This window comes from Scardinius erythrophthalmus (assembly GCF_964197995.2).
Source record: "Scardinius erythrophthalmus genome assembly, chromosome: 15".
NCBI classification, from domain to species: Eukaryota; Metazoa; Chordata; class Actinopteri; order Cypriniformes; family Leuciscidae; genus Scardinius; species Scardinius erythrophthalmus.
Genome location: NC_138235.1, coordinates 36,649,298 through 36,676,067, shown reverse-complemented (window position 1 = coordinate 36,676,067; position 26,770 = coordinate 36,649,298). Strand labels below are relative to the sequence as shown.

Here is a 26,770-nt window from a genome sequence, read left to right as displayed (position 1 = left end):
TTGGATGGTCTGAGAGTGAGTAAATTAACAACAAATTTTCATTTTTGGGTGAACAATTTCTTAAGAATGTAAAAGTGTCATCAAAAAATATAATGAAAACAAATAAATATGAGAACATATAACAAATTTAATATTTTCTAATTGTAGTTAATAGGTTATTTTCATTTTCACAAACTGTGTATACTGAAAGTCTTTGTGAGACCAAACTTTTACACCTGAATCTATGCTCGTATGCTCACAGAACAGGCCTATCCAAATATGAGGCGCTCAATGAGAGGAAGAAGAAACTAGAGGTACGAGACTCTTAAATGATTTAAGGAAAAGTTCATCATCCTGTCATCATCTACTCCTTCTGTCTTCTTGTATTATTTTCTTTCTTCCGTAGGAGAATTTCTGCTGAATATCAGAGTTGCTGCTTTCAATACAGTGAAAGTGGATGTGATTTTTTTTTTTACCTTCAAGCTCCAAAATGGACAAAGTATCATGAAAGTAGCCTAGTTATATTCCAAGCTTTTTGAAGTAATCTAATAGCTTTATGTGACAAAAATATCTAAATTAAATCATTATTCACTGATAAATCTGCCCTCTTCCTTTGTTTTCCTAAAGGCCCGTTCACACCAAGGACGATAACTATAAAGAAAACAATAAAGATATAGTTCTAAAAATCGCTTTCCTTTTTAAAGAATAGCAGAGTTCACTCCACAGCTATATAACAATAAAGATATGAGGAACGATATTGTTAGGATCACTTTCAGAATTATTTTTTTCCAGCCATTGAATGATAAAACACTGACAGCCAATCAGAATCCATATGAATTTAAAGGGCTCGCACATTCAAAATGGCAGACATTGTGGAGAAGTCGCCTTTTTGCCTTTGGCTTAGTTTGGGACATTTAAAGGGGTCATATGATGCGATTTCTTGTAAACTCAGAATCGAAGACCAGGAGACTTGGTTCTTTCTTCAGCAGGATTCTTTATTGAGAACACGAGCTGTCGTAGCTGCAGTCATCAAGTCTAACGTAACTTTACATGGGATAGGTATTCAGTGGGCAGTTCTTAAAGGTGCTGACAGTCCTTAAAAGTCTTGACCTTACACACTGCCTTAGAGATGACCACTAAATCTAATCATATAAAGACAATAGAGGCAATTACCCCTAACTGAAGATAATGGTACCCCCCAAACTGTATAAACAACACATGGTCACGAGAATTAAGACCATGTAAACATACACACATAGTTCAACTCTCAGTAGGAGGAGCAAAGACTAACAAAACCCCTTCAAAGGAAACTAAATTTAATCTAATCAGTAAATGGATACCATCATGTTCACCTTGAATGCCCAATACAGTGTAATTCACCTTAGTTTTTTATGTGATGTTATGCAGTATCAGCAGATCTTAAACATATTCTTAAATTTGTAATCTTACAGCCTTCTAAAAGAGGACACAATTAGTAAACAGCTTTATTTACAACACTGTTCCAGAACAGTACAACCAAAATATTCGACTGTGTGTTGCGCATTTTTCAGAGGACTGTTTCCAGAACCTGCGAGAGTACGGCCTAAGTAGCCTACTGTTGGTAAGGCCGGCTGTGAACAAAGGCTGATTCTTAAAAGTGGAGCAATTCCATCTTTTCAAGTACATTCTGGCGCTTCTGACTCACAGACACAGCCTGTAAGTATGTTTTCATATTTTAAAAATTTGCTACTGACTCTTCAAACACGAGTTTTGAGCAGTATAGAGTAGCGCTTGTTTATCATTTCTACGATCACAAATGCAGACATGGTTTTATGTTTACTTAGTGTTAGCAACAATGATGTGCGGTATGTCTAAAATAATTTTACACATGTGAGTCAAGTTCAAGGGTTAGGCTACTATTTTGGCACAAGTCGATGCGTACGGCCGTCTGCCGGAAGCTAGTTATTTTAGTAGATAAAGTTTTAAATACGGATATTTTTCTTACACAAACGCATTCACTTCAGAAGGTCTTTATTGACCCCCGGAGACGCGTGGAGAACTTTAATAGTGAATAGATGCGCTTTGATGGACTTCCAAAGACATACAGCCATTCTCTTATTATAAAGCTTGGAAGAGCCAGGACATTTTTTTATATAACTCCGATTGTACTCGTCTGAAAGAAGAATGTCATATACACCTGATGACTTCAGAGTGAAATCATTAGCTAATTTTCATTTTTGGGTGAACTAACCCTTTAAACTGGACTATGATGCTATTTTCTTCTAGACACGAACTATGTTGCATTATTTTCCTGTTATCTCTGTAAAGCTGCTTTGAAACAACATGTATTGTAAAAAGCGCTATATAAATAAAGGTGACTTGACTTGAGAAGTTAATCGCTGAGGTACAGAAAAATCCATCACTGTTTGACAAGTCAAACCCCCTTTTCAAGGATAGGCTACGTTAAAAAAATGGATATATGGAAAACAATCAGTCGTACCCTTGGAATAAATGGTAATAAGGATTAACATTATGCAGGCTAGCAAATAGTGTAGCAAAATTACCTCAGGTACCAGCGCTAGTTTCGACAACATTGTATCGCTAACTTTAAACTTGCAGTGAAAAGGAGTTGTATATATAAATAAAAGTGTTGACTAGGCATTGTTTTTATTCCACTATTGACTTCGTCAGCTAAATTCACTGTTAGATTATTAGGCTACACTAGACTAGCCAGATTCACTGTTTAGATGCGCTCGAAACGTAGCATGTGTAGTACCCTCACCGCCTGATGAGGGGAGATATATGTATAAATTAATACAGGACACGGAGCTGCTGCTGCTTCACTTATCAGAGTCTGTATTGTTTTTCTATACAATGTAAAACAGTTCAATCACTCTTATGTCAATCAATGACAGTGCATCACTTCAATAGTAATCACAAAATATAGAACAGAATTACATATACAGTACATACAGTATTTTCCCTTTACTGCTGTGTCTACAGATTAAGCATTATGTACTATGAAATATTCACTGATAACATTTGACATTTTCCATGTGAATAAATCCTAAAAAACGTGTTCATGTTTGCCAGAATTATTCTTTCTGATACACTTTTTAGTACAGACACTCATTTTCAGTTATTTGGCACTTACAACTTACTCATTGTATTATTTCACCAAAACACATGTTATTTGTGGACTTTACTCTAATATTGCGTATTTTCTCTGAGACCGCATGGTCTCCATCACTAGCATGAAAATGTGTAACTAGCACGCGTGACGCAGCACACAGACATGACTTGAAGCGAACTTTTACATGTCCGTCATAACAGTAAACTTAAACACTTTAAACAACGTAGTTAACATTTCTTAAACTCTTACATGTCAAAAAACATACTCTCATTGCTTTTATGTAATTCATACCTGATGAGGGGAGATATATGTATAAATTAATACAGGACACGGAGCTGCTGCTGCTTCACTTATCAGAGTCTGTATTGTTTGAGCAGCGCGCGCGTGCCCCACCCCCTCCCCAAGCAGGCGAACACTCCCAAAAGGTGAAAGCAATCAAATCATAGAACGATTGAGCAGGGAACATTAATCAATGAAATAAACACATTTAAGGAATAAATTCTCTTGTCATCCATCTATCTTACATAACATATTTACTACTATTTACTTATTTATTTACAAATGCTTATATACTTTTGTAACCACCACATTGCTGAGGACATCTGCTGGTAAAAGACATGTAAATGCAACAAGAACAGCAAAAATATATTCAATGACATGTTGTACACAACACTTGTAATAAAATGTAATGTATAACATCTGTCAATATCATTAAAGCTATTATTTTTGTACTTTTTCCCCATTTTGTGGTCCAAATTTGTAACAACACAAACCAGTCAAATTGCTTTGTGATATGTGTGTGTGTGTGTGTGTACTGTAGCCTATATATGTATTTATTTATAGAAGATACATAGTGCCTGGAAGTAGTGGATCAACATTCGAGCGTGCGTGCTTTGAATAAAAAGACCATTAGGCTATCGTGGCGCTAGTTATCGGTCTTGGTGTTAACGGGCTTTAAGGGTGCTTGAACTTAAATTCTGGTTTAATTCCTCACACAAAACTGTCTTGGTTTCAGGAGATGTTGAACATTGTGACAAGTCATATGCTCAAATTTTATACTTTTGATGTAGGCCTAGGCTACTGAACTTTTGATGTACTTATGGTACATTTTGTCAAACTAGCTTTTACATTTTGTAAAATGTTTCAATTTGTGTTTCATGGAAGAAAGTAAGTAAAATGTGTTTGGAAAGACTTTAGAAAGAAAATCTTATTTGAGGTAATTACCTTAAAGGGATAGTTCACTTTGAAATTAAATTTTGGTATGTTTTAGCTCACCTCAAGGGCATCCAAGATGTAGGTGTCTTTTTTTCCACAGTAGTTTCAATTTTGATATTTTTAGGTCAAACCGTTTTTGTCTGTCAGTCATATAATGCAGGTCTATGGTCACTATCTGAAAGAGCATGCACAGAGAAGTCCAAATTAAACAATTCCCCATCATAAGTACACATTGATGGCCTAAGACACGAAACGAGCGGTTTGTGTGAGAAAACGAACAGTATTTATATCGTTTTTAGCTCTTGTACACAGCCACGTCCAAGTGATCTGAGGGCGCTCGCGCATCCTGGTGTGTGACAAGTGCGCAGACTGGTGCATAGATATATACACTAGATGTCGCCTTGTCTACGGCAGTTCATTGGAACGAATGTCTTTAAGGCGACATCTAGTGTATCTATGCACTAGTCTGCGCACACGTCACACAGCAGGATGCGCGAGCGCCCTCAGATCACTTGGACGTGGCTGTGTATAAGAGCTAAAAACGATATACTGTTCGTTTTCTCACACAAACCGCTCGTTTCGTGTCTTAGGCCATCAATGTGTACTTACGATGGGGAATTGTTTAATTTGGACAATGGGGAATTGTTTAATTTGGACTTCTCTGTGCATGCTCTTTGAGACCGTGACCAGATCTGCATTAAATGACTGACAGACAACAAGAACGGTTTGACCTAAAAATATCAAAATTGAAACTACTGCAGAAAAAAAGACACCTACATCTTGGATGCCCTTGAGGTAAGCTAAAACATACCAACATTTAATTTCAAAGTGAACTATCCCTTTAAGCATATGAAATAGACTATTGTTCAAAAGTTTGTGAAAAAAATAGTGTGATCCCATGTTCTTCTCTACACTGTAAAACCCAACAAGTTAACTCAACTCAAACCGATTGAGGAAACTAATTGCGGCAAACCATTTAAAGGGATACTCCACTTTTTTCGGAAATAAGCTCATTTTACATCTCCCCCAGAGTTAAACAGTTGAGTTTTACCGTTTTAGAATCCATTCAGCCGAACTCCGGGTCTGACGGTACCACTTTTAGCATAGCTTAGCATAGATCATTGATTCAGACGAGTCCAGTAGCATTTCTTTCAAAATGACCAAAGAGTTTCAATATTTTTCCTATTTAAAACTTGACTCTTCTGTAGTTAAACCGTGTACTAAGATCGACGGAAAATGAAAAGTTGCGATTTTCTAAGCCTATATGGCTAGGAACTACTCTCATTCCAGCGTAATAATCAAGGAACTGTGCGGCCGTACCATGGGTGCAGCAGGCGTAATGATATGACGCAGCGCCTGAAAATAGTCCCCAGCTCGGTAACTTCTTCCAACGTGACCGGGACTAAGTTTGTCTAACCTATTAGACCTATTTTCAGGCGCTGCGTCATATCATTACGCCTGCTGCACTCATGGTACAGCCGCACAGTTCCTTGATTATTACGCCGGAATGAGAGTAGTTCCTAGTCATATAGGCTTAGAAAATCGCAACTTTTCATTTTCCGTCGATCTTAGTACACGGTTTAACTACAGAAGAGTCAAGTTTTAAATAGGAAAAATATTGAAACTCTTTGGTCATTTTGAAAGAAATGCTACTGGACTCATCAGAATCAATGATCTGTGCTAAGCTATGCTAAAAGTGGTACCGTAAGACCCGGAGTTCGGCTGAATGGATTCTAAAACGGTAAAACTCAACTGTTTAACTCTGGGGGAGATGTAAAATGAGCTTATTTCCGAAAAAAGTGGAGTATCCCTTTAAGTTTAGAAATAAATACATATGAGTATTGTGAACTTATATATATTGAGTCATATTCACTCATAATTTAGTGTTGGTTTAGTCAATCATTTTGAGTATATGTAACTTGAATATTTTAAGTTCATTCCATCAAACTTTTAAAGTAATTTAAACCATTTAAACTAACTGGTTTGAGTTCATTTAATAAATCTAATCAAGTCTTAACAACTATATAGCTACTCAAATGGTTTTAGGAAACCGATTGCCGTAAATGATTTAAGTTGATTAAACTCAAATTAATAAAGTTTTATAAGACAAAGGAAAAACATTGGTACAAAGCAGGGTTCCTCAATCTCGGTCCTGGAGGGCCACTGTCCTGCACAGTTTAGCTCCAACCCTGATCAAACACACCTAGCTGTGAGTTTCTAGAGATCCTGAAGACATTGATTAGCTTGCTCAGGTGTGTCTGATCAGTGTTGGAGCTAAACTCTGCAGGACAGCGGCCCTCCAGGACCGAGTTTGAGGAACCCTGGTATAAAGAAATGGTCAAAGAAAAGGATGCAGTTATTAATAGTATTTATTGAAAAATCATTTATTTTACAAAAGGTTCTCAGGGATGAATGTTGTGAAAGATGGTCAGTAAGTCTCCTCACTGTCCAAAATACAAAATTGCACAGGACTTCTGTCTGGCTTCTGTCTGGCGAACTGTGAAAAAACAAAAAAAAAAAAAAAAAAAACATTAATCTTCCACTGACAAAACTGGTTTACTCACAGCATAAATGCTAGAATAGAATTTTTGAAGTTGCGGGCACCAGTGCTACCAAGTAAAAAAAGTTAATTTCGAGCCCTGTTTACCATCATATATTCTGAATAATTGTAAATTGAATTAAATAACTGAAATAATCGTTGAAACCAGGCACATATAAAATGTCAGAAAACAGGATTCCTGATAGCATGTCAATATCCATGGATCACTGGATCTTTGATAAGTTGTTAGGAACACTATATCCAATTTAAACTGATAATCCTTTGTTTTACTCGAGTTTTCTCAGTTTCCCTGTTAACTCCAGTCACGCTGCAGCTCTTTAGCCACTCAATCTGACTAGGGGGGCGTGTTCTGGCAGGAAAGTGATGTCAGTGCATACCCTTTATATCTCAGCTTGTATTACATTACATTTACACATTTGGCAGACGCTTCTATCCAAAGTGACTTACATTGCATTTCATTGCATTTCAAGTTGCACATTTTACATTCTTATCAGTTCTCAGTTCTTGCTTTCCCTGGGAAATTACCTTTTTCTTTAGTTTTTGCCATGTGAATGACAGTCGCCGGAGGATAGTCAGTCAGTCTTCTCACTGATATAGATCCAAAAATGCGCAGAACACGTTTGTCTATTCCGAATTGTGAAGAAAAAAAACAAAACACACACACACAAAAAAAATATTAATACATTTTCCACTGACAAAAATGTAATTTACTCACAGCATAATAAATAGAATAGGTCAGCTTGTAGTACCTTTTTCTTTAGTTTTTGCCACGTGAATGACAGTCGATGTGGAAGATAGTCAGTCAGTCTCCTCACTAATATAGACCCTAAATTGCACGGGACAAGTTTGTCTGCAAATACATGAGAAAACACAAAATTATTAATTACTCTTACACTGACAAAACTGTAGTTTACTCATCATTATAAATGAGGAAATATGTCAGCTTGTATTAGCCTACCTTTTTTTTCTCGTATGAATGACGGTCGGTGGTTGATAGTCTCCTCACCGATATCCAAAATTGCCCAAGGGACACGTTTGTCTATGCCAAAATGAGAAAACACACAAAATATTAATTAGCTTTCCACTGTCAAAAAATTGGTTTACTCACAGCATAATAAATAAAGGAATAAGTCAGCTTGTATTACCTATTTCTGTAGTTGTTGCCATGTGAATGACGGTCGGTGGATGGTAACGTTAGTCTCAATCACTGATAATGATCCAAAATGGCTTGGCACACTTTTGTCTAAGCAAAAAATGTGAGAAAACACACAGAAATGAATTAATCTTCCACTGGAAAAAACTTAAGTTTACTCACAGCATTATAAATGAAGAAATAGGTCAGGTTGTATTACCTTTTTTATTTAATTTTTGCCGTGTGAATGTCGGTAGGTGGATGATAGTCTCCTCACGATATCCAAAATTGCGCGGGACACGTTTGTCTACGCTAAAATGAGAAAACAACAAAAAAAAAAAGATTAATTTTCCACTTACGAATCTGTGGTTTACTCACAACATAACAAATAAAAGAGTATGTCAGCTTTAACGTTACCTATTTCTTTAGTTTTCGCCGTGTGAATGACGGTTGGAGTCAGTCTCCTCACTGATAAATATCCAAAATTGCGCGGGACACGCTTGTCTGTAAAATGTGACAAAACGCACACACATATAAATTATTGTTCCACTGACAAAACTGTCGTGTACTCACAGTACAACTACTGCCGCTGATTTTAAAAAAAAATTCTGAGTAAATGCAATGTCGCGTTGGCTTGTCGTTGACGTGACACAAATGGCATACTACAGTAGTAAGTACATTACTTTAGCTAGTCGGTCTTCTTAAGATGAAGAGTCACGACAATACAACGTTAAACGTATAAAAGTGCTCTAAAGAGGACGAAACAGTTTGCTGTGCTTACCTGTTAAATATCTTCATGGCCGCCATTCTGTTCCGAGTTACTCCGTGTGTGAGCAGTGGGGGATGGGCAGATTGAAATAAATACGCGGGGTTTTCCGGTGCGTGAGGGAGAACGCCGTAAAAAGACCTAAATGTAGGCTTCGAATGAAGCTGAAAACTTTAAATGTATTTATTTAAGTGTTTATTTCATTTCATTATACAAAAGTAATTTCTTGAAAAATAAAATTTAAAAGCTAAAATAACAAATAGGTTATTCATAACTTATTCGGTTTAAGTTCTGCTTAATACATTGCAGTTTTTGAGTTAATATCACATATTTTATTAAGTTAAACTAACTTTAAAAAAAAATAAGTTAAATGTACTCATTTAGTTTAGTAACTTTCAGTGTTAGGTTTTACAGTGTAGTCACTGTATGTTTACAGTGTTTCTCTTTAAATGACAGAACACATTCAACTAAATTAATTTTGATATGAGTGAATTCTTGCATTAATGGATTGCTGTATTATCAGAGGAGCGAGTAAATGATGCTGTGAGTGTGAAGCATCTATTTAAAGTGGCAAACTCCAAAATGCCCATTTCTATGTGTAATTTGCAGATAAGAGGAACATATTTGCGTTTGCTGTTGATTACTAATGAGACCATGTTGAGCACTGAGTCAATAACTAGGCGAGTATCGCATCAACCATGCAGGTGGAAAAAAAGGGAAAAGCACTGTGGTGTTGTTTACACAACTAGACTGCAGAGAGGACGGAAGAAAGGAACCTGCAGTGAACAGCAGCTCTCCTACAGCAGACAGGTGAGAGTGTTTAAGAGTAATAGGGTACAGCGGGGTAAAAGGGTGTATTAACTTATGTGTGTTATGTTGTGCCTTTAGCCCAATCTCTTTAGTCAGAGACAGGTATGGGCCTGCAGCATCAAACCTACTTTTACAAAACTACAACAAAAACATAAATTAGCCTATTATCACGACGGAATGGATAGCGAACCTATAGAGTATAATTTCACTGGCAAAGCGTCATAAAACACGGTTTTGCGATCTTTCTAGAACATTCTGGAACCTTGCGTCCGTCATGGGCTGGATCAAATTACAGCAGTAATGTATTAGCGAATTATTAAAAAAAAAAATATACAATTACTTTTAGAACGATAAACAGGTCATTTAACATAAATAAATAACAAATGAAAAAAATAATATTTAAACTTACTTTTAACTTACAAATTTTGTTAGAAAATCACTTCCGCCAAACAGGTAGGCTGTGACGTAGGCCTACGAGGGGAAGGCCCTTCTGCTGACACCTGTGGCACGCTGTCATTTTGCCTTGGCTGGTGAAGCAGTGAGCATCGCAACAACACGATTTAGTTTTTAGTTTTACCGTTATTGTCATTGCATGGTATACAACGAAATTTGACATCTCTCATAGAAAATGTTGTTACAACGATATCTCATTGCAGGTAAGGATTTTGTTCATAATTATTTATTTTTTTGTTGTTGTGGAAAATCATTTCTCATACGCTATATGTTTTAAATGTAATAATTGTAGTAACAATTGTCTGAATTAAACGATTAAAGATAGACTGTGATAGAAAGAATGCTAAAAAGAACTGAAAGATTGAATGTGCTACGTTAGCTGTATGCTAAGACCCGTTTGCATGCACGTTCTTAACCCGATTATGCTTAATAAATCGACAAAGCGTGGTCCTGTCAATGTGTTATCTTGTCCTCCTTTATCGGAGAAGGTCATAAGCGGTTTAAGCATAAATCGATCGAAACAGCAAATTTTTTTTAACCGGCATGTAAAAACAGCACGTGTGTTCTGTCAGCTTTATTGCGCAATCGCACGTCGGATATGTGGCAGGATGGAAAGCGTCGAAACTCTGAGGCTACGTCTACATTAATACGGATACATTTGAAAACGGCGTTTTCGTTTATAAACGCGCTCCGTCCACACGTTAGCGTTTTCGGACGTTTCAGTGTGGATGAGAAAATTTTTAAAAACACCTGAAAACGCCAAATTCACCTTATTGCGCATGCGTAAACCCCACAAAACATCACTGATATGATTAATGAAAAAAATAATGAAGATATCGCGCAATTCTTTTGACAGCATAATTTTATTTAGTAAAATATCTCAGCATTCACTGATGCGGTCCAGGTCGCACGCAGTCTCCATTATATGTTTGGTCTAAAACGCTAAAACTACTCTCATATATTGCCGCAAGACAACAAATGTGAGTAAATTCTGTCATCTTTGCAGGACTGTGTAATGAAGAGTGTGCAATGTAGAATATTTTTAGCAACAGTGTGAAAGTGAATAGCACAGGCACAATACTGTACGAATCTATTGGTAATATATGCATCACATGACTAAATTTACGTCATCGTTTTTAAATACCACCGGTTTCACAGTCCACACTACAACGTGAAAACGGCGTTTTCAAATGTATCCACTTTGGAGTTTTCATTAATAAAAACGCCCTGTCTGTGGACGGAAGGCCAAATCGGAGAGAAAAATATACGTTTTAAAACGTAGGCTATTAGTGTGGAAACTTTCTGGACCCGAATTATAAAAAACGAGTTCTCCTCTTGTGCTGCCGAAATTCAATATCCCCACATCAGACTGCTTCAATATAGACCACTTGAGTGAATAAAAACTAGTGAGTGAATTCGGATACTGAGTGTGCTGGAAGGGCTGCATAATTGCATTAGTTTGTGCTTGCTTTTTAATAAAACTCATTTGAAACTTAGCAAACTGGCAGCTCCAGTAACAATGAAAATACTGATCTTTAACTCTGACATGGAAACTAGCATGTAAACCTTAATTATTAGATATTATTAAATTATTATAAATTATTAAACAATTAAATAATCAATTAAAAAGGAAAATTTAGAGAGAATTTGTGAGAACGAGAACGTTTCTGAGCCAAATGAAGATAAAGATGTGTTCTGGTGACTGGTGTGTTTATTGAACCAATCAGATAAGAGTAAACCGAGAGTCAGAGCGAAGCTCATCTGATTGGCTACATGAAGAAGGTGTCGCCCTCCTCTTAGCGCTTGCAAAACTCAATGAGTGAGAGAATCGTGCCAAAACTGGAAGCGCAACTGTACAAATCGGGTTATTTCGGGAACTTTTTTACCCCATGCAGACAAAAAGCCATTTAGACATTTGCAACAGTTAATTTCTTTACACAAAGTTTGATTTTACACAATTAATCTGTTTTGCAGTTCCTGACTCTGTTGCTTTCAGTTGCAAATTGCTGTTCACAGGCCTACCATACTTTTGGCCGTATTTGTGCGCAAAAAACGTGCCAAAAGTCTAAGTGCGGAGTGTAGCTCATGATTTACTCGCCCTGAAGCCATTCTAGGTGTATAAAACATTCTTCTTTCAGACGAATACAATCGGAGTTATATTAAAAAATGTCCTGGCTCTTCCAAGCTTTATACTGACAGTGAATGGCCGGTTTCTGTTTCGAAGTCCATAAAAGTCTATCCATCTATGATAAAAGTGCTCCACACGGCTCCGGGGGGTTAATAAAGGTCTTCTGAAGTGAAGTGAAGCGACGCGTTTGTGCAAGAAAAATATCCATATTTAAAACTTTATCTACTAAAATAACTAGCTTCCGGCAGACGGCCGCACACATCGCAAAAGAGTTTACCCCATTTACATTTACCACAAAAGAGTAACACCTGAACTTGACCAAGCACAACGTAATGATGGCATTTCACGCCTCTCGTGGTTCAATCAAACAGGGCTGCGTTCCAGTCCACTTTTAGACACTCACTTGCGAACTTCCCTAAGCACTTCCCCTCGGGGGAGGGAAGTTTATATGGACAGACCCTCGTTCCCTCGATTTTGACCGAGGTAGCAAATCTACTTCAAATGTACAAATGTGACGTCACCACATATCTCGTCTAATCACCACCACAACAGACAACTCTATGATATATTAATTATACGTTTTTTAAATTTAAAATAACCTAAACACACCTATAAACATTTGGATGCTGCATTAAACAAATTCTTAAAGGAAAAAAAAATTAAATAATAAATCAACTCCACAGCTGATTCCAAGTGATCAAGGGCTTAGGACGTTCCAGTTCAGCCCATTGCAGTTTCCGCCAGTAGTGGGCACTCGTGCAACGTAAGCAATGACGTACATCTGAGTGAACGAGATGGAGGGAAGTTAGCGAGTGAAGGGCATGACAATTTTGGACTGGAACGCTGCACAGGACTGGGCAACCGCGTTCATCATTATGTTGTTGTTGTTTCCGGCCACCGGCATTTAATTTTTTACAGTCAAAAATAGTCGATCTCCGAATGCAAATTAACTGACTCTGAATTTGTTTCTTATATGAGGATCCTTTTTCAAATACAAGGTCAATATTGATTTTCACTAACGACAAAACAATTTATCCGTGAATTCAAATGGAACTAAGCTTTAGGAGCTTTCCATCTTTACTCTCCTCCCTGTGACGTTGCATTTGGAGATTGACTATTTTTGACTGACAAAATGCCGGCGGCCGGAAACAACAACAGCTACAGTGAGTTGTTCAAAACCTTTCTTTTTAGTAAACTCTGTGTACACAAACAATGTTCTCAACGCTCGAGTTCATGTGAAGAGCCCCTGGTGAAACTTCCAGCACAGTTTCATGTTGTGTCGAGCCTTCTTAGTGTTTTAAAAATAGCGTTTTTTGATGCTATCATAGAAGTGCCCCAAGCACTCCCATTCAAAAGGCATTTTAACCGAAAACGAAAATACAGTCCATCTTAAAAGTCATAAGCAATGAGTTCCCGTACGGACTGAACAGACCAATGATCTGCGCAATATGAAACCCAATTGTTTAATTTTGCAATTGTTTGCAGTGCACTCTAAAAGTGTAATAAGATTTGTGTCAGCCGTTACAATTGCGACGCTGATGATAAAATGTGCAACCCATTTTAATTCTATTGAGAATGTAGTAAAATGCTGTTGAGAAAGTCACACATGATCTAGAACAGACACAAACTTAAAAGTTCATCCTGTTAAAAAAAGTTAAAAATATCATCCTGCACCAACCTGAATTAGAAAGCTTTTTAAACTACTCATAACCACCTTTACTACAATTTAAATTTTGACTAACGTGTTATAGAATTTATCATTGATAATCTATTAAGGGAATATATTTTTCACTAAAGAAAGAAAACAAAAATATCATTGGCCTAAGCATGGCAATGAGGAGCCATCAGTGATCTTACCTTTAATTATATCCTTGTTATAAGAAATACCATAGTTAAACAATTACATGAACTATATTACTTTTTCATATGGCCAAGTTAGCAAGAGCTTTAAAGTCTGGACCTTCTTGAATTATTGACTAAACAATTGGCTTTCCCCATGTGTAAAATGTGCTAATAATGACAGATATTAGGAAAAACATAACCTGGCTTTCAGATATGACATGAAAATAACATTTTCAGTAAAGTTAGTTTGACCTACCATGGCACTTTGATTTAAAAAATGTCTTTATTACAGTTATGTTATAAACCAAATTTGCATGTGTGGATGATACCACAGAAGACATTTAGCAAAAATAAATAAACAAACAAACAAATAAAAAAAAATATTTGCTATTGGTTTCTATTCTTAATGACTTGTCCTGAAGTCATGTGTTTCATGACACTTTAATACAGTGCATGCATGTCTGTTTGTTTACAGGGCTGCTGCTCTGCTTGACCTCTGCTGTGATGATGAGTGAGGGCAAAACCTACAGCAAGAAACTCATCAAAATGGATCAAGTGAGAAATGATGGCCAAGTGATTGTGAAAAAAAGTGGCACAGATGAGATGGCTGGACAATACTTCTGCCACAGTGGGAGCTGCAACATTAGTTATTGTGTGAAATGCTTTGAAACTGAATCAGAATATTTGGTTCTGATCATGCACAACATCAATCACTTGGATCGGTTTGATGCAAACCTAAACGGAAGAACACCTTTTCTACCGAATTTCACTCTTGATGAAGGTGAGAATTTTGAAAATCTGACTGATTTGATTGCAACCAAAAATGTACATTACAGATAGATTATAAGAGAGTCACGGTACCTGTCAATACTACCAGTGAAATTTCACAATTGTTAATAACAATTTTGATATTATAGAAAACCGCAATATGCCAGTGAAACACACTCATTTAAAAAGTTACATATTAATAGAAATATGAACAAACTGAAACAATTACAAGTAAAAAGCTTCAGGTTTTCTCAAGTAATTCAAATAAACAGTCTAATTAAAGTAAACAACGCTAAAAATATTCAGGTATCAGGAGTAGCAAACATTCAGAAATGGGGAAATTTTTTAATTTTTTTGTACTGGTACATTAGCAATGTAAATAATGTTTTAATGAATAAATCTCTATACCTTTCCTGTTTTGTTGGTTCAGATGTTTCCTCGACCTCTACAACAACTGCTGTGCCAGATGAAACCCACATCCAAGGTATCAAACAGAACGGTACTGTATGCTTAAACTCAGCAGCTGACCTTATATCACTGATATTGATGATCATGATCAATTCACATTTCCACATGCACTGCAGAAGCTTGAGGCTGTCTATACCGGACAAAATGAATCTTCCAAATACATTTGTTCTGTTATCGGACGTAATGCATATGCGTGAAGTATGTCAGAAATAGAAATACTACTCTTGGTGGCTCATCGCATCACAGCGCACCACATCAAGTGTTTCAGCATTACTGATTATAATTGGGTCTGTTAGCTTTTGATGTGTTGTTCCACTCACATCTAATGCAAACACGGTGTTACTGTTTACTTTCCTAAATGTGGAAGTGCTATTCATTATTGCTAGGAGTAATCTAGGTGGTACAGGAGGCCATAATAGGGTTAGAGGTCATACATTTTCACTATGGCTTGTCAGTTATGACAGTCTGTCTTTAATAATGAGAACAACATTTGAAGAAAGATGAAAAACAGTTTTTTAAACTCCTTTAATGGTTTTTGTTCCTGTTGTATCTTACAGAGCCACTCCACAATGCCACAGTTCCTGAAGCACTAGCTATTGGAGCTAAAGTGGCTATTCCTATAGGAGTTATAGTAGCTCTTGTAATTGTACTAGTTATTGCAGATAAAGCAAAAGCTAGAAAAGCTGGACGAGATGCAATAACAACTAAAGCCTTCAGATATCTCCGAGGGGTAAGTATTACAGCAGGAACATGGTTTGCTTTGCTCATTTAAAGCTTTGTTTGGGAAGACAACAAATTACAGGATAATTTATAAGTGTCCTAAACATTTTTTACAAAACATTTTGTCCATGGTTCATTGTGTAACAACATTGTTAGTTGCTGCTAGCATTATTATTGTATTTATTTATTTATTTGTTTTTTGTTTGTTTTTACTGGCTTGGCATATTTTGTGGCTTTTAGTTCATGTGTTTTAGCTTTGAGATAATTTTATTCTATATATCTATATATCATATGACTTCAGATGACTTAATGAGCTGTTTTCAGAGTTCACTGGTGTTCAAATGTTTTACTGTTGAATATAGTATGAATTATATACACTTGAACTGTCACGCTTGCTGTTCTTTTTGAAAAGCTTATATTTGTAACAATAATTAAATACATTTTAATATTGATTGATTTGCAGATGTTTCACAACCGAAAGCCAAAGAAGCAGCAGGAGGAAGATCCCAGAGAGATGGACACTTTCGTGCAAAACCAAAGTATGTTTCATTAAGCAGTTGTGAATTACAAATCTGGGGCATAAAAACAGGTTGTAAGTAATGTTGGCTATAGGCCATAAGCCAAGCTCAGCTACTGCCAGCCTTGTGATCAGTGGACGGATGAGACCTCAACTAATGTATTACAAATATCAAAGTGTTCATTATGAAATCTGAATACAGATGTTTCCAGGCTGGAATGTTTGTTTTTGTTTTGGTCTGTGATACTGCACGTCGCCAGTTTGCCATTTTTCATTGTCCATTGTTCCTGTTGCGTCTGCTCAAACTGCCAACCCATGTGACATCGAGCAGGAGGCGGGAGAAACGACAGGCTCCGATATTTTGAATCTACCTATTTCGACCACTAGTCTTGGTTGAATATTCTTACAGACTGCACCTTTAAATTGGAACTTACTTAAAGTCCGCACTATAGGCTTAGGCCTCGTTTACACTGCAGGTCTTGATGCCCAATTCTGATTTGTTGCCTATATCCAATTTTTTTGACCATCCGTTTACACGTTCTTTCAATTGTGACCCATATCCGATTCATGCGTTTACACTTGACATACTATCTGAAATATCGCGCATGCTTAAAGGGGGTTCTTGCACCGATGGACGATTTGCGATAAATGCGAAGTTCGCCAAACATCACCATGATTTTGAGGCGGAGGATGACGAAAAGAACCATCATTGCAGTCTGCGCATATGCTTCAGTTATTGTGTGTGAGAGAGATCTCAGGACTGGTGGGAACATACAACACGATCTCATGAAAGTGCGTATCTATACCACTAATTTTATTTCTCGTGTCATTTATAGGCCTACGACATAAATAGTTTTTGCTTGCATGATACGTACTGTAAAGCCATTGGGTAGGATTAGGGGTGTGGAGCGTGTGTGTATTACACGCCATAGAAGTGCATATCATATGCACGCAAAAACTATTTTTGCCGTACATGGCACAAGAAATAAAATTTGTGCAATAGATACACACTTTCATGAGATCGTGACGGGCTTTAACGAGGAGCAGTGGGTCCGAAATGTTAGGATGAAGTGTTTTTCAGAGTGTTAATGGTATTTTTATGTTTTAGTAGAGTGAAAAAGTAACATATACAGCACCTTTAAGTAAGAATTTACGAATGGCTGGTCCAACCCTACCCAGGAGTATATATTGCATGACATTTTCATATCAATGAGGACTTTTTACTCCCTTAGGGCAACACTAATAATCCACAGCTCTACTTACAAGATCCCCACAAATTGTTGAATTCAATAATTACACATTTTGTTTGATAATTTGTAATTTTTCTCATTACAGATGAAGTATGAGAAAAAGAACAAATCTCTCCTTCTCGCCGGTCAACGAGCGACATCTCGTAGTTCCATCACAGAAAGCCACAAAATCACTTTCCAGAACATTCTCATTCACGGTTCCATGCTGGAGGAATGCTCTCCCCACCCTCATCCGGAATGCAGCTGAAAACCCATCTCTTCCGTGAGCACTTAACCTCTTAAAAAAAAATTATGCTACTCTGAACAATGCCTGAACTTTGTATTTTGAGCAGTTCTTGCGTTGTTTTTGCCTCTTCAAGATGACGCGTTTAACTTAGTCCTAAATTGTAAGTCTCTTTGGATAAAAGCGTCTGCTAAATGACTAAATGGACATGTAAATGCAAATGCAAATGTACTGGGGACCAAGAAGTACCGAACAACACTGTCCTTTGGTGCAATACAATCATGTGCAATAGTTTATAAATTCACAGGTTGACATGATTTGTGTATTTTAACCTAAAGCATTTATTTCTATTTATTCTTTTTATTATGTGGAATAACATGTCTTAAATATGAAGCTACATTTTGTCTATTCTTATTGTTTCTTATGAAGGATGCAAGTTACAGCACAGTGTGGAAAAAAAGCTCTGTCCTCCATTTTGGAGCTAGTATATGTTGAAGTTATAGTTAGTATATTGAAGATCCCAAATAAAGGGTACTAATTGTCTTATGCACTTTAACTGATCAACCTAATTGTGTGCACACGTTATGGATCTATAGTGGACGATTGTCAAAGAGTACATGCATGCATAAACATTTAAGAGCATGTGGGGCCTACCAGGTTAGGGTTGTTGTCTTGCCAAGTTCAATACTGTGTGTGTATGTTGTAAATGTTGGCAATGTATTTTTCCTTAATAGTATTTTTGTAAACATTTTGTAAACAGATTTAAATGTCAAAATATATTTTTAGGAAATGTAAAAAAGTATTTGCATTGTTACATTTTCATTAAAGCAGAAATGTGTTATTGCCTTTTTATTGCTTTTGTATTCAACACCTGTTGAACATGTGCTGGTCAGATGAAGTCAACTAAGATTATTCAATAAACTTCTGCTTTTTTTGTTTCCTGATTCCCCAAAACAACACCACTCGGTTCAAACTTTGCAGACATTGAAGACGTGGCCTTTGAATTTATGCTTTTATTCCCATATAAACTGTGTCCCAATTCAATCTGTTCATCAAATAAAATGATCGAGTCTCTTCAGAAAATTTGGACTAAACTGCTCAATTCATATGGATTCGTTTCACAATCTTTTTATGAAATTTTTGAAGCGTTAAAAGTGGTAGTTGTGTTGCTGTCACTGAAGGGACAAAGCGCTCCGATTTCATCAAAAAGATCTTCATTTGTGTTCTGAAGATGAACAAAAGAACGTTTAAAAACGAACGACATGAGGCTGAGAAATTAATGACAATTTTCATTTTTGGGTGAACTATCCCTTTCAACAAATGAATGGCACAAAAATGTATTTAATACAGTTTAGATTAACTTAACGCTCAAATTATGGTATTATAACACGTAGTACATGCAGAGAAACAACATGAAAGGTTTGATTTGGATTACATAGACAGGTTTTATAAAATGCAACAAACAACAATTCTAGAGAAAGACCTGTTAGCTCCACCCATAATATGATAAAGTGATTAACAAGTTGATTTAATATAAACTTTGTGCATATAGGAAAGTAAAAGCAGTGTCTCTTAAAGTTTGTATATAATGCAACATAATTCACATGGTTTAGCATTTCAGAACTCCTGGGAAACAAACAAATGTAAAATGTTTCCTAAAATGTAAAAGGAAATGCCAGAGAAACATCTTGTTATACAATGTGTTGTGTGACAATCTAATAATTGTGATTTCATATTAATTGTTACTCTTTATAGGCTGGCCAGTCAATAACATTATCAATGATTATCAATTGGCAATTCCTTCTGGCAAACTCACTTTAATGTCAAAGTGCATTTTGTGACATTTCATGAAAGTATCATCATCACACAGAGAAATCTCCTTTGAGATTAACAGGACCTCACATGATCAACCAGAAAGTAAACCGTGGCGATTCCCACCAGACCAGACAGAACCAGTCGAACCAGAGCCTCGGTGCCGCCACAACGCTCTGCACAATCTGAAACAGAAGAGACGTATCGAGAAACATCTGTTATTACATGTCTTTGTATAGACAGAAGCTGCACAGAGGTTATTGTGGCAGGAAGCTTCATGTGGTCATGTTTCATACCTTTGTTTGGAGGGTAAAGCTCTCTTGTCTGGTTGGTGCTGGTCGTGTTGCTGGTCGATGATGAACCTGTTGACAGTTTTTATTTAGTCTTGAATTTATAGAATCAACTTATGGGCTCAAATCTAAAAGTCTTATCTGTCTTTTTGTCTATTGGTCTGTCAGACTACAAAACACAAAAGTAGGTCTCACCCTGCTCTGAATCAGTCACTGTCCTGTGTCCCATATTTTTTAGTGTTTATATGCTTCCTTTGGGGCAAATAATTAGGAAATATGGTTTGGGGTATCACTTTTGGGGTTTGGGGTATACTCAAATTTACATCAGCTCCAAATCTGATCCTACTGTCACCTCTACAATCCTCTCGGAGTGTGTGCAGGAAATAAAAACGTGGATGTACCATTGTTTTTTTTTTTATTGAATTCTTCCAAGACAGATTCTTCTCATTGCCACACCGGCGGCTACTCACAAAGGGAGACATTTTTATTTGATTATGGATAATAGTGTTTTATTTCCATCTTCTTATGCTCGTAACCTTGGTGTGATCTTTGACGCTCACCTAACACTCACATATTAAGAGTATTACAAAATCTACATTCCAGCATCTCAGAAACATTGCAAGAATTAGGCCCTATCTTACTCTACCCGACGCTGAAAGGCGTATTCATGCATTTGTTACTTCCAGGATTGATTATTGTAATGCACTATTTGTTGGTTTACCTGCTAAATCTATAAAACGGCTGCAGAACATCCAGAATTCAGCAGCTCGTGTGCTTACACACACTTCACACGTCAGCACATTACAGGCGTGCTTTGTGTGCTTGCATTGGCCTCCTGTTCAGTCGCGTATTGCTTTTAAAACTCTCACAGACATACAAAGCTATGCACGAAATTTCCCCTTCTTATATCAGTGACTTAGTCAGCCTGTACGCGCCTTCCCGTTCCCTTCGGTCTAGTGCTTCACTTGCTCTTCAGCCCTGTAGATTAAACTCTGTGGAGGAGAGAGCTTTCTCTGTTGCTGCACAGGTTATGGGATACACTTCCTCTTATTGTTAGAGATGCTCCCACATTAGCCAGAAGATCAGATCAAGTTGTTAAAAACTCATCTTAAAATTGCTTATATAGACTGTCATGATTTGTATTTTACTGTGTTGTACTGTAATGATTATTTTTGTATTACTCTTGTGCTTTTGTATTTTTTATTTGATTTTAATGTCTGTAGCACTCTGGGTTTAGAAAAGCGCATTATAAATAAAATGTATTATTAGAATTATTATTATTATTAGCGAAGTATAAGACAGACTGAAGGACTGTAGATTGGTGCACAGTAACTGATGAGACGGGTGCTTTAGGACGAGATGAAACGTGAAACTCGAAAAATTCGAATATCATGCAAAAGTTCATGTATTTCAGTAATTCAAATTAAAAGGTGAAACTAATTTATTTAGTGTATATATAACTATATACTGTACATATGCATGATTATACTTTTCAGAGGGCCGACATTTCTGTATTTAAAATTCTTTTTTTTTTTTTTTTTTTTACTGATTTCATGTAATATTCTAATTTTCTGAGATTTTGAATTTGGTGTTTTCATAAGCTGTAAGCCATAATCATCAAAATTATAACTTCTGCACGATATTAAAATTTTTCGAGTTTCACCTTTCTATTGTTTTTTGTACAAGTATTGTTTTTTTTTACAAATAAAACTTACCATATACAGCAACATAGAACTTCCGCTTTGAGATCTGTTTGTTAATAACAATGAATGCTACAAAGGGTCCAGTTTCATTGGTCCTGATGTTTGAGATGGTCAGAACTCCAGTCGTTTGGTCAATCTGCACTCTGCCAGCGAATCTCTCATCATAATGTGTGTAAGTTTTCCCTTGATGTATCTGTGCGACACGAGTACTTAGATCGCCACTTTCATAAGACCAGAGTATTTGAAAGTCTTCCGTCAGATCAACTCCTGGATGTAGACGTAGGACTTCTCCCTCCTTCACTTGAACTGTTTTAAAAACATCAGCCTGTCCACACACTGGAACAACATGAAAATTTGTTGTTCCAGTGTGTTCCAGTGAAAATGGTTTGATTTGGGTTACATATAAAAAACTATATTGTCATCCAAACTAGATGTTGATTAGCAGTACATTATGCAGAAACCACAATGGAAATACTTGTTGAAGCAGGATGTGGCTATCTATCTAGGCTATCTATCTAGGCTATCTATCTATAAATGCGATAACTCATCAAATAATGCGATATTCGATACGATGCTTTAGCACAATATTTTGTCACACACAAAACTTAAATGATTTTTAAAATATATTTAAAATTATATAATCTACAAACGTGTTTCACATTCTTTTTGTGACAAGAAAACATCCTTACAACTTCTGAACGTGAACAGTGTTTTACAGTAGCATAAGAAGAGTTATTTTAACATCAGTGTAAACCAGGAAGGCCTACATTAGGTTTATTTAACAACAGAAACTAAATAATCAAATGTAAAAATAAAACACTGCTTAGTTTTCAATGTATGAATTAAATATATACTGATTCTTATTAAAGCTACAAAATGTATTCAGCGTAGAGCAGTGAGATTTTCTCTTTGTCTTTTGTTCATGACCCCAGTTATTGCAAGCTGTTACGATACGATATATACATTTGCGATATTTCTATAAATTTCTATGTATTCAGCAGCCCTACTATCTATCTATCTATCTATCTATCTATCTATCTATCTATCTATCTATCTATCTATCTATCTATCTATCTATCTATCTATCTATCTATCTATCTATCTATCTATCTATCTATCTATCTATCTATCTATCTATCTATCTCTTTCCATCCATCCATCTAAAATTGACTAAAAATAGTTCATGGTGTGCAATTTAAAGTGTTTGTGTAACTGATAAAAATAAGTTTCGTGTTTAATGTTTTTGTAACAGCAGTTGAGTTAACAATAACTTTCAGAGATTTTGCAAACAATTTCATGTTAGACCAATTTAATGTAATGTTTGAAAATCCTTAATTGTATTTGTACAACTTGTGTCATTAGTTTGCCCTGTTGAGCATCTCAGCAAGTTACACAGTCATGACCACAACCACTAAAAGAATAGAAACAATATAAGATTTAAAAAATCTTACCATCCACACGGATGAAAAACACGATGAAAACCCACATTTTGAACAGGCATTAGATATTAATATAAGTGATGTTATTAATGTTGATAATGCACCTGGAGCTCGAGCTCGTCTGATGAACATTCAGAGGATTGTAACTCTGGCTGTCATCAGGAAGTGCCACAGGTGGAGATGAATCTGCTGAATCCATTAGATGGCACCAAAACCTCTCAACAATTAATCACAGCTTTTCTCTTTCTGACTTATCAGTGATTAAAACTCAATTTCATATAACATCTACTATTTATTTATGTCATGTAAACTTAACTTAATGTTAAGTTTTTTAGAATTAAACAATGTTAATACCGCCTCTCCAATAATATATTGATATTTATCTTTGGTTATATTGAGCTTTTGCGAATTTCAAAACCTGCAAAAATGTAAAATAAATAAATTAATGAATATATATATATACTGTAGGCTATAGATAGATAGATAATTGTAACTATAAGAAAAATAAAGCAGCACTCACCTGACCCAGGAGGCCTTTGTTCTCCCCGTGTCACCGCGAGTTCCCCCACAGGTTATGCCGAGTTCACACTGCACGATTTTAGCCCCGATTTTCACTCGCCGACAGATTTTGCAAAATCGCAGACAAACTGCTTGAAATCAGAGGCAGAGGCAGAGTTGCTATTCTAAATCATAAATCAGATGTACAATAACATTACAGCATCCAGTAATCGATTTACAGTTTTTTTCAACTGCTTACACTCATTTGTAAAGCTGCTTTTTTCCATCTTAAAAATATATCTGAAATACGTCATATGCTCTCATTGACAAATGCGGAACAATTAGTTAATGCGTTCATGACCTCAAGGCTAGATTATTGTAATGCTATTATAGGTGATTGCCCTGCACGGTTATTAAACAAACTACAGCTCGAGTTCTTACCATTCTGTCTCCTGATGGAGTTTTGGTTCCTTGCCACTGTTGCCTTGGCTTTTGGCTTGCTTAGTTGGGGACATTTAATATTCAACAATATTATTGATCTACCTTACTTAAGGTGGACGATGGCGCAATTTAACACTAATATTTTACTCTAAAGGCTAAGTGTCTCTATACTGGGCTGGCCCAGAACGTGACACACTAGTATTTAGTCTTCTATTGGCTGCAGTTAAAACTTACCATATACATCAACTCTGAATGTTCTCCTAGAGATGAAGTCATTGATGGTGAGTTCAAGCGTATAAAGTCCAGATTCACTGGCACTGATGTTCCAGATGGTCAGTGATCCGGTCTGTGTGTCGAGCTGCGATCTGTCAGCGAGTCTCTTATGAAGCGATATGTTACTCTGATACATCTGTGCTATTCGGGTGGTTTGGCTGCCACTTGTAAACAGCCACATTGTTTCATCCTCTCCTTTTAGTTCAGGAACTCCTGTTTGCAGAGTCAGATCGTCTCCCTCCATCACTGTCTTTAACTCATCCCACTCACCATTCACCAGACCTGAAACAATATGAATGAGGGTTAAACATGAGTTACACTGAGAGCTAGTAAATAAGAAAACTTTCTTCAACAAAACATGCTTTAGGTCATATTTAGAAGGCTATTTGTGAGCATAAGCAGTTATGAATCTGATTGGACTGCTATGACACATTGAGTTATAAGGTTCAATCATTGCGCCTCCACTGTTCAGTTTGTATATTCTCCCACGAGGCCATATAATTCAAAACAACAATATTGCTTATTATCACAGTAATGCAGAAGACACTCAGATCTAGATTTATCGCCAAGTGACTTCAGTCCCCAATCCCATAGACTCCCTGTGCCAATGCTTAAATGAAATGAACAGCTGGATGTGCCAAAAATGTTCTTCAGTTAATAAAGACAAAACAGAGGTTATTGTATTTGGCAATAAAGATGAAGTATCAAAGGTGAATGAATACTTTGACACCAGGAGTCTAGAAACTAAACATGAAGTCATGAATCTCAGTGTCATCCTGGATTCTGATCTTAGTTTCAGAAAATACATCAAAGCCAGAACTAAATTAGCTTACTACATCTAAAAAACATAGTACGAATCAGATCTTTTGTTTCTACCTAGAGAAGCTTAAGCTATTTATGCATGTATTACCTGCAGGGTAGATTACTGCTTATATTAAGTGATATTAGTATCGATAGATACCTTTGAGCCCAGAATAAAAACAGTTTGTTTCTGCGCTGTACAGATCACACTGCACTGCCTCTCTTCCTTTTACGTCCCTCATATTTTTTTTTCATCTCATTTTTAACTTTTTTTTTTTGCTTCTTTCTTTTATTGTAGTTTCAATTGATTTCTTATGAACATTTTTATTTTTTTAATTTTTGTTCAAATTTTTTTTTCTGTGAAGCACTGGATTACCACAGTGTAATATAAATCAATTTGCCTTGCCGAGCATTACAAGTACTTTTGTCAAGTTTGCACACTTTTATTTAAATGTTGCATACATTTTGATATGTTGTGACTTATTGAAAATATTTAATTGTGTTGAGTACAACTCAAGATATATGCAGCATGAATTGAAAGTGAAAATGTTCCAGTAAGTCACTGACCAGTGAACACAACCACTAAAACAATATTCTGCTTGTGAAAAGAAATGATTTCTTACCTTCCATACTGATGAAGAACACAATGAAAACACACATCCTGATGGTCATTTTGAACAGTTATCAGGAACTGCTTTGTGCCGTTTCTCTTGATGAAGCACCTGAAGATCTAACTGATCTGATGAACATTCACTGAAGATCTAACTGATCTGATGAACATTCACTGAAGATCTAACTGATCTGATGAACATTCACTGAAGATCTAACTGATCTGATGAACATTCACTGAAGATCTAACTGATCTGATGAACATTCACTGAAGATCTTCAGTCTTCATGACTTTCATCAGGAAGTTACACACTGGCAATGAAACCAGTTACATCCACTAGATGGCATCAAAACCTTTAAAAATGTAACAATTAATCACAACTTTTCTCTCTTTCTGATCTCTCAGAGATTGAGACTATACTATAAGTCAAACTTAAAAACTCACTTTCACATTAACTTATTAGGCTTTGCACTCAGTATCAGTGGCTAAAATTGAAATCTCTTTTTAATGTCTCCATTGGCCTTCAACACAAGTAAATTGTACAGATGAGAATGTGTGCATTCATCATGATTCTCAATTTGACCCTTTTCAAATTTCCAGGTTTCTCAGAAGGGTAGTCATCATATGGGTAAATTCCTAGAGACAACATTAAATTAAAATTTCTGTGTTCCCATTTGCTCAAATAGCAAAAGAAAAACTACACAATTGTGTTTTCACAACTTTCAAAAAGATATATATATATATATATATAGAGAGAGAGAGAGAGAGAGAGAGAGAGATTTATAATGGCAGTCAGAAGAGAGAAAGATGTCAAATTTACCGTTCGTCCGTCCATCCATCCATCCATTTTTTTTTTTTTTTTTTTTTTTTTGTCATTTGATGCAAAGGTAATATAATACAAAGTATAGTGTTATAAATGTACATACACACTTTAAAACAAAAAAAAAAATACTTTTCAGG

General features: G+C 36.1%; 1 protein-coding gene and 1 long non-coding RNA gene across 6 annotated transcripts; one reads left to right on the top strand and one right to left on the bottom strand.

The window, feature by feature from the left end:
* Positions 1 to 6,658: 6,658 nt before the first annotated feature.
* Positions 6,659 to 8,833, bottom strand: LOC308703368. Its single transcript, XR_014031706.1, has 8 exons — positions 8,780 to 8,833; positions 8,416 to 8,502; positions 8,219 to 8,310; positions 8,012 to 8,109; positions 7,825 to 7,905; positions 7,616 to 7,716; positions 7,392 to 7,490; positions 6,659 to 6,803 (listed from the first exon to the last, which is right to left on the bottom strand). It is a non-coding gene; the product is annotated as an uncharacterized lncRNA (long non-coding RNA).
* A 673-nt stretch (positions 8,834 to 9,506) lies between these two features.
* LOC308702978 (uncharacterized protein) lies at positions 9,507 to 17,936 on the top strand. 5 transcript variants are annotated; one of them, XM_081386177.1, is made up of 6 exons: positions 9,507 to 9,574; positions 14,473 to 14,778; positions 15,196 to 15,264; positions 15,791 to 15,963; positions 16,417 to 16,492; positions 17,806 to 17,936. In XM_081386177.1, the coding sequence occupies exons 2-6, from the start codon at positions 14,502 to 14,504 to the stop codon at positions 17,814 to 17,816; spliced, it is 606 nt and encodes a 201-aa protein (XP_081242303.1). In that variant the 5' UTR covers positions 9,507 to 9,574; positions 14,473 to 14,501; the 3' UTR covers positions 17,817 to 17,936. The 5 variants fall into 5 exon arrangements, with proteins under 5 accessions (XP_081242303.1, XP_081242302.1, XP_081242299.1 ...); XM_081386176.1 differs by lacking the exon at positions 9,507 to 9,574 and adding an exon at positions 10,037 to 10,230 and having other exon boundaries at positions 15,196 to 15,249; XM_081386174.1 differs by lacking the exon at positions 9,507 to 9,574 and adding an exon at positions 10,106 to 10,230.
* The last annotated feature ends 8,834 nt before the right edge of the window (positions 17,937 to 26,770 follow it).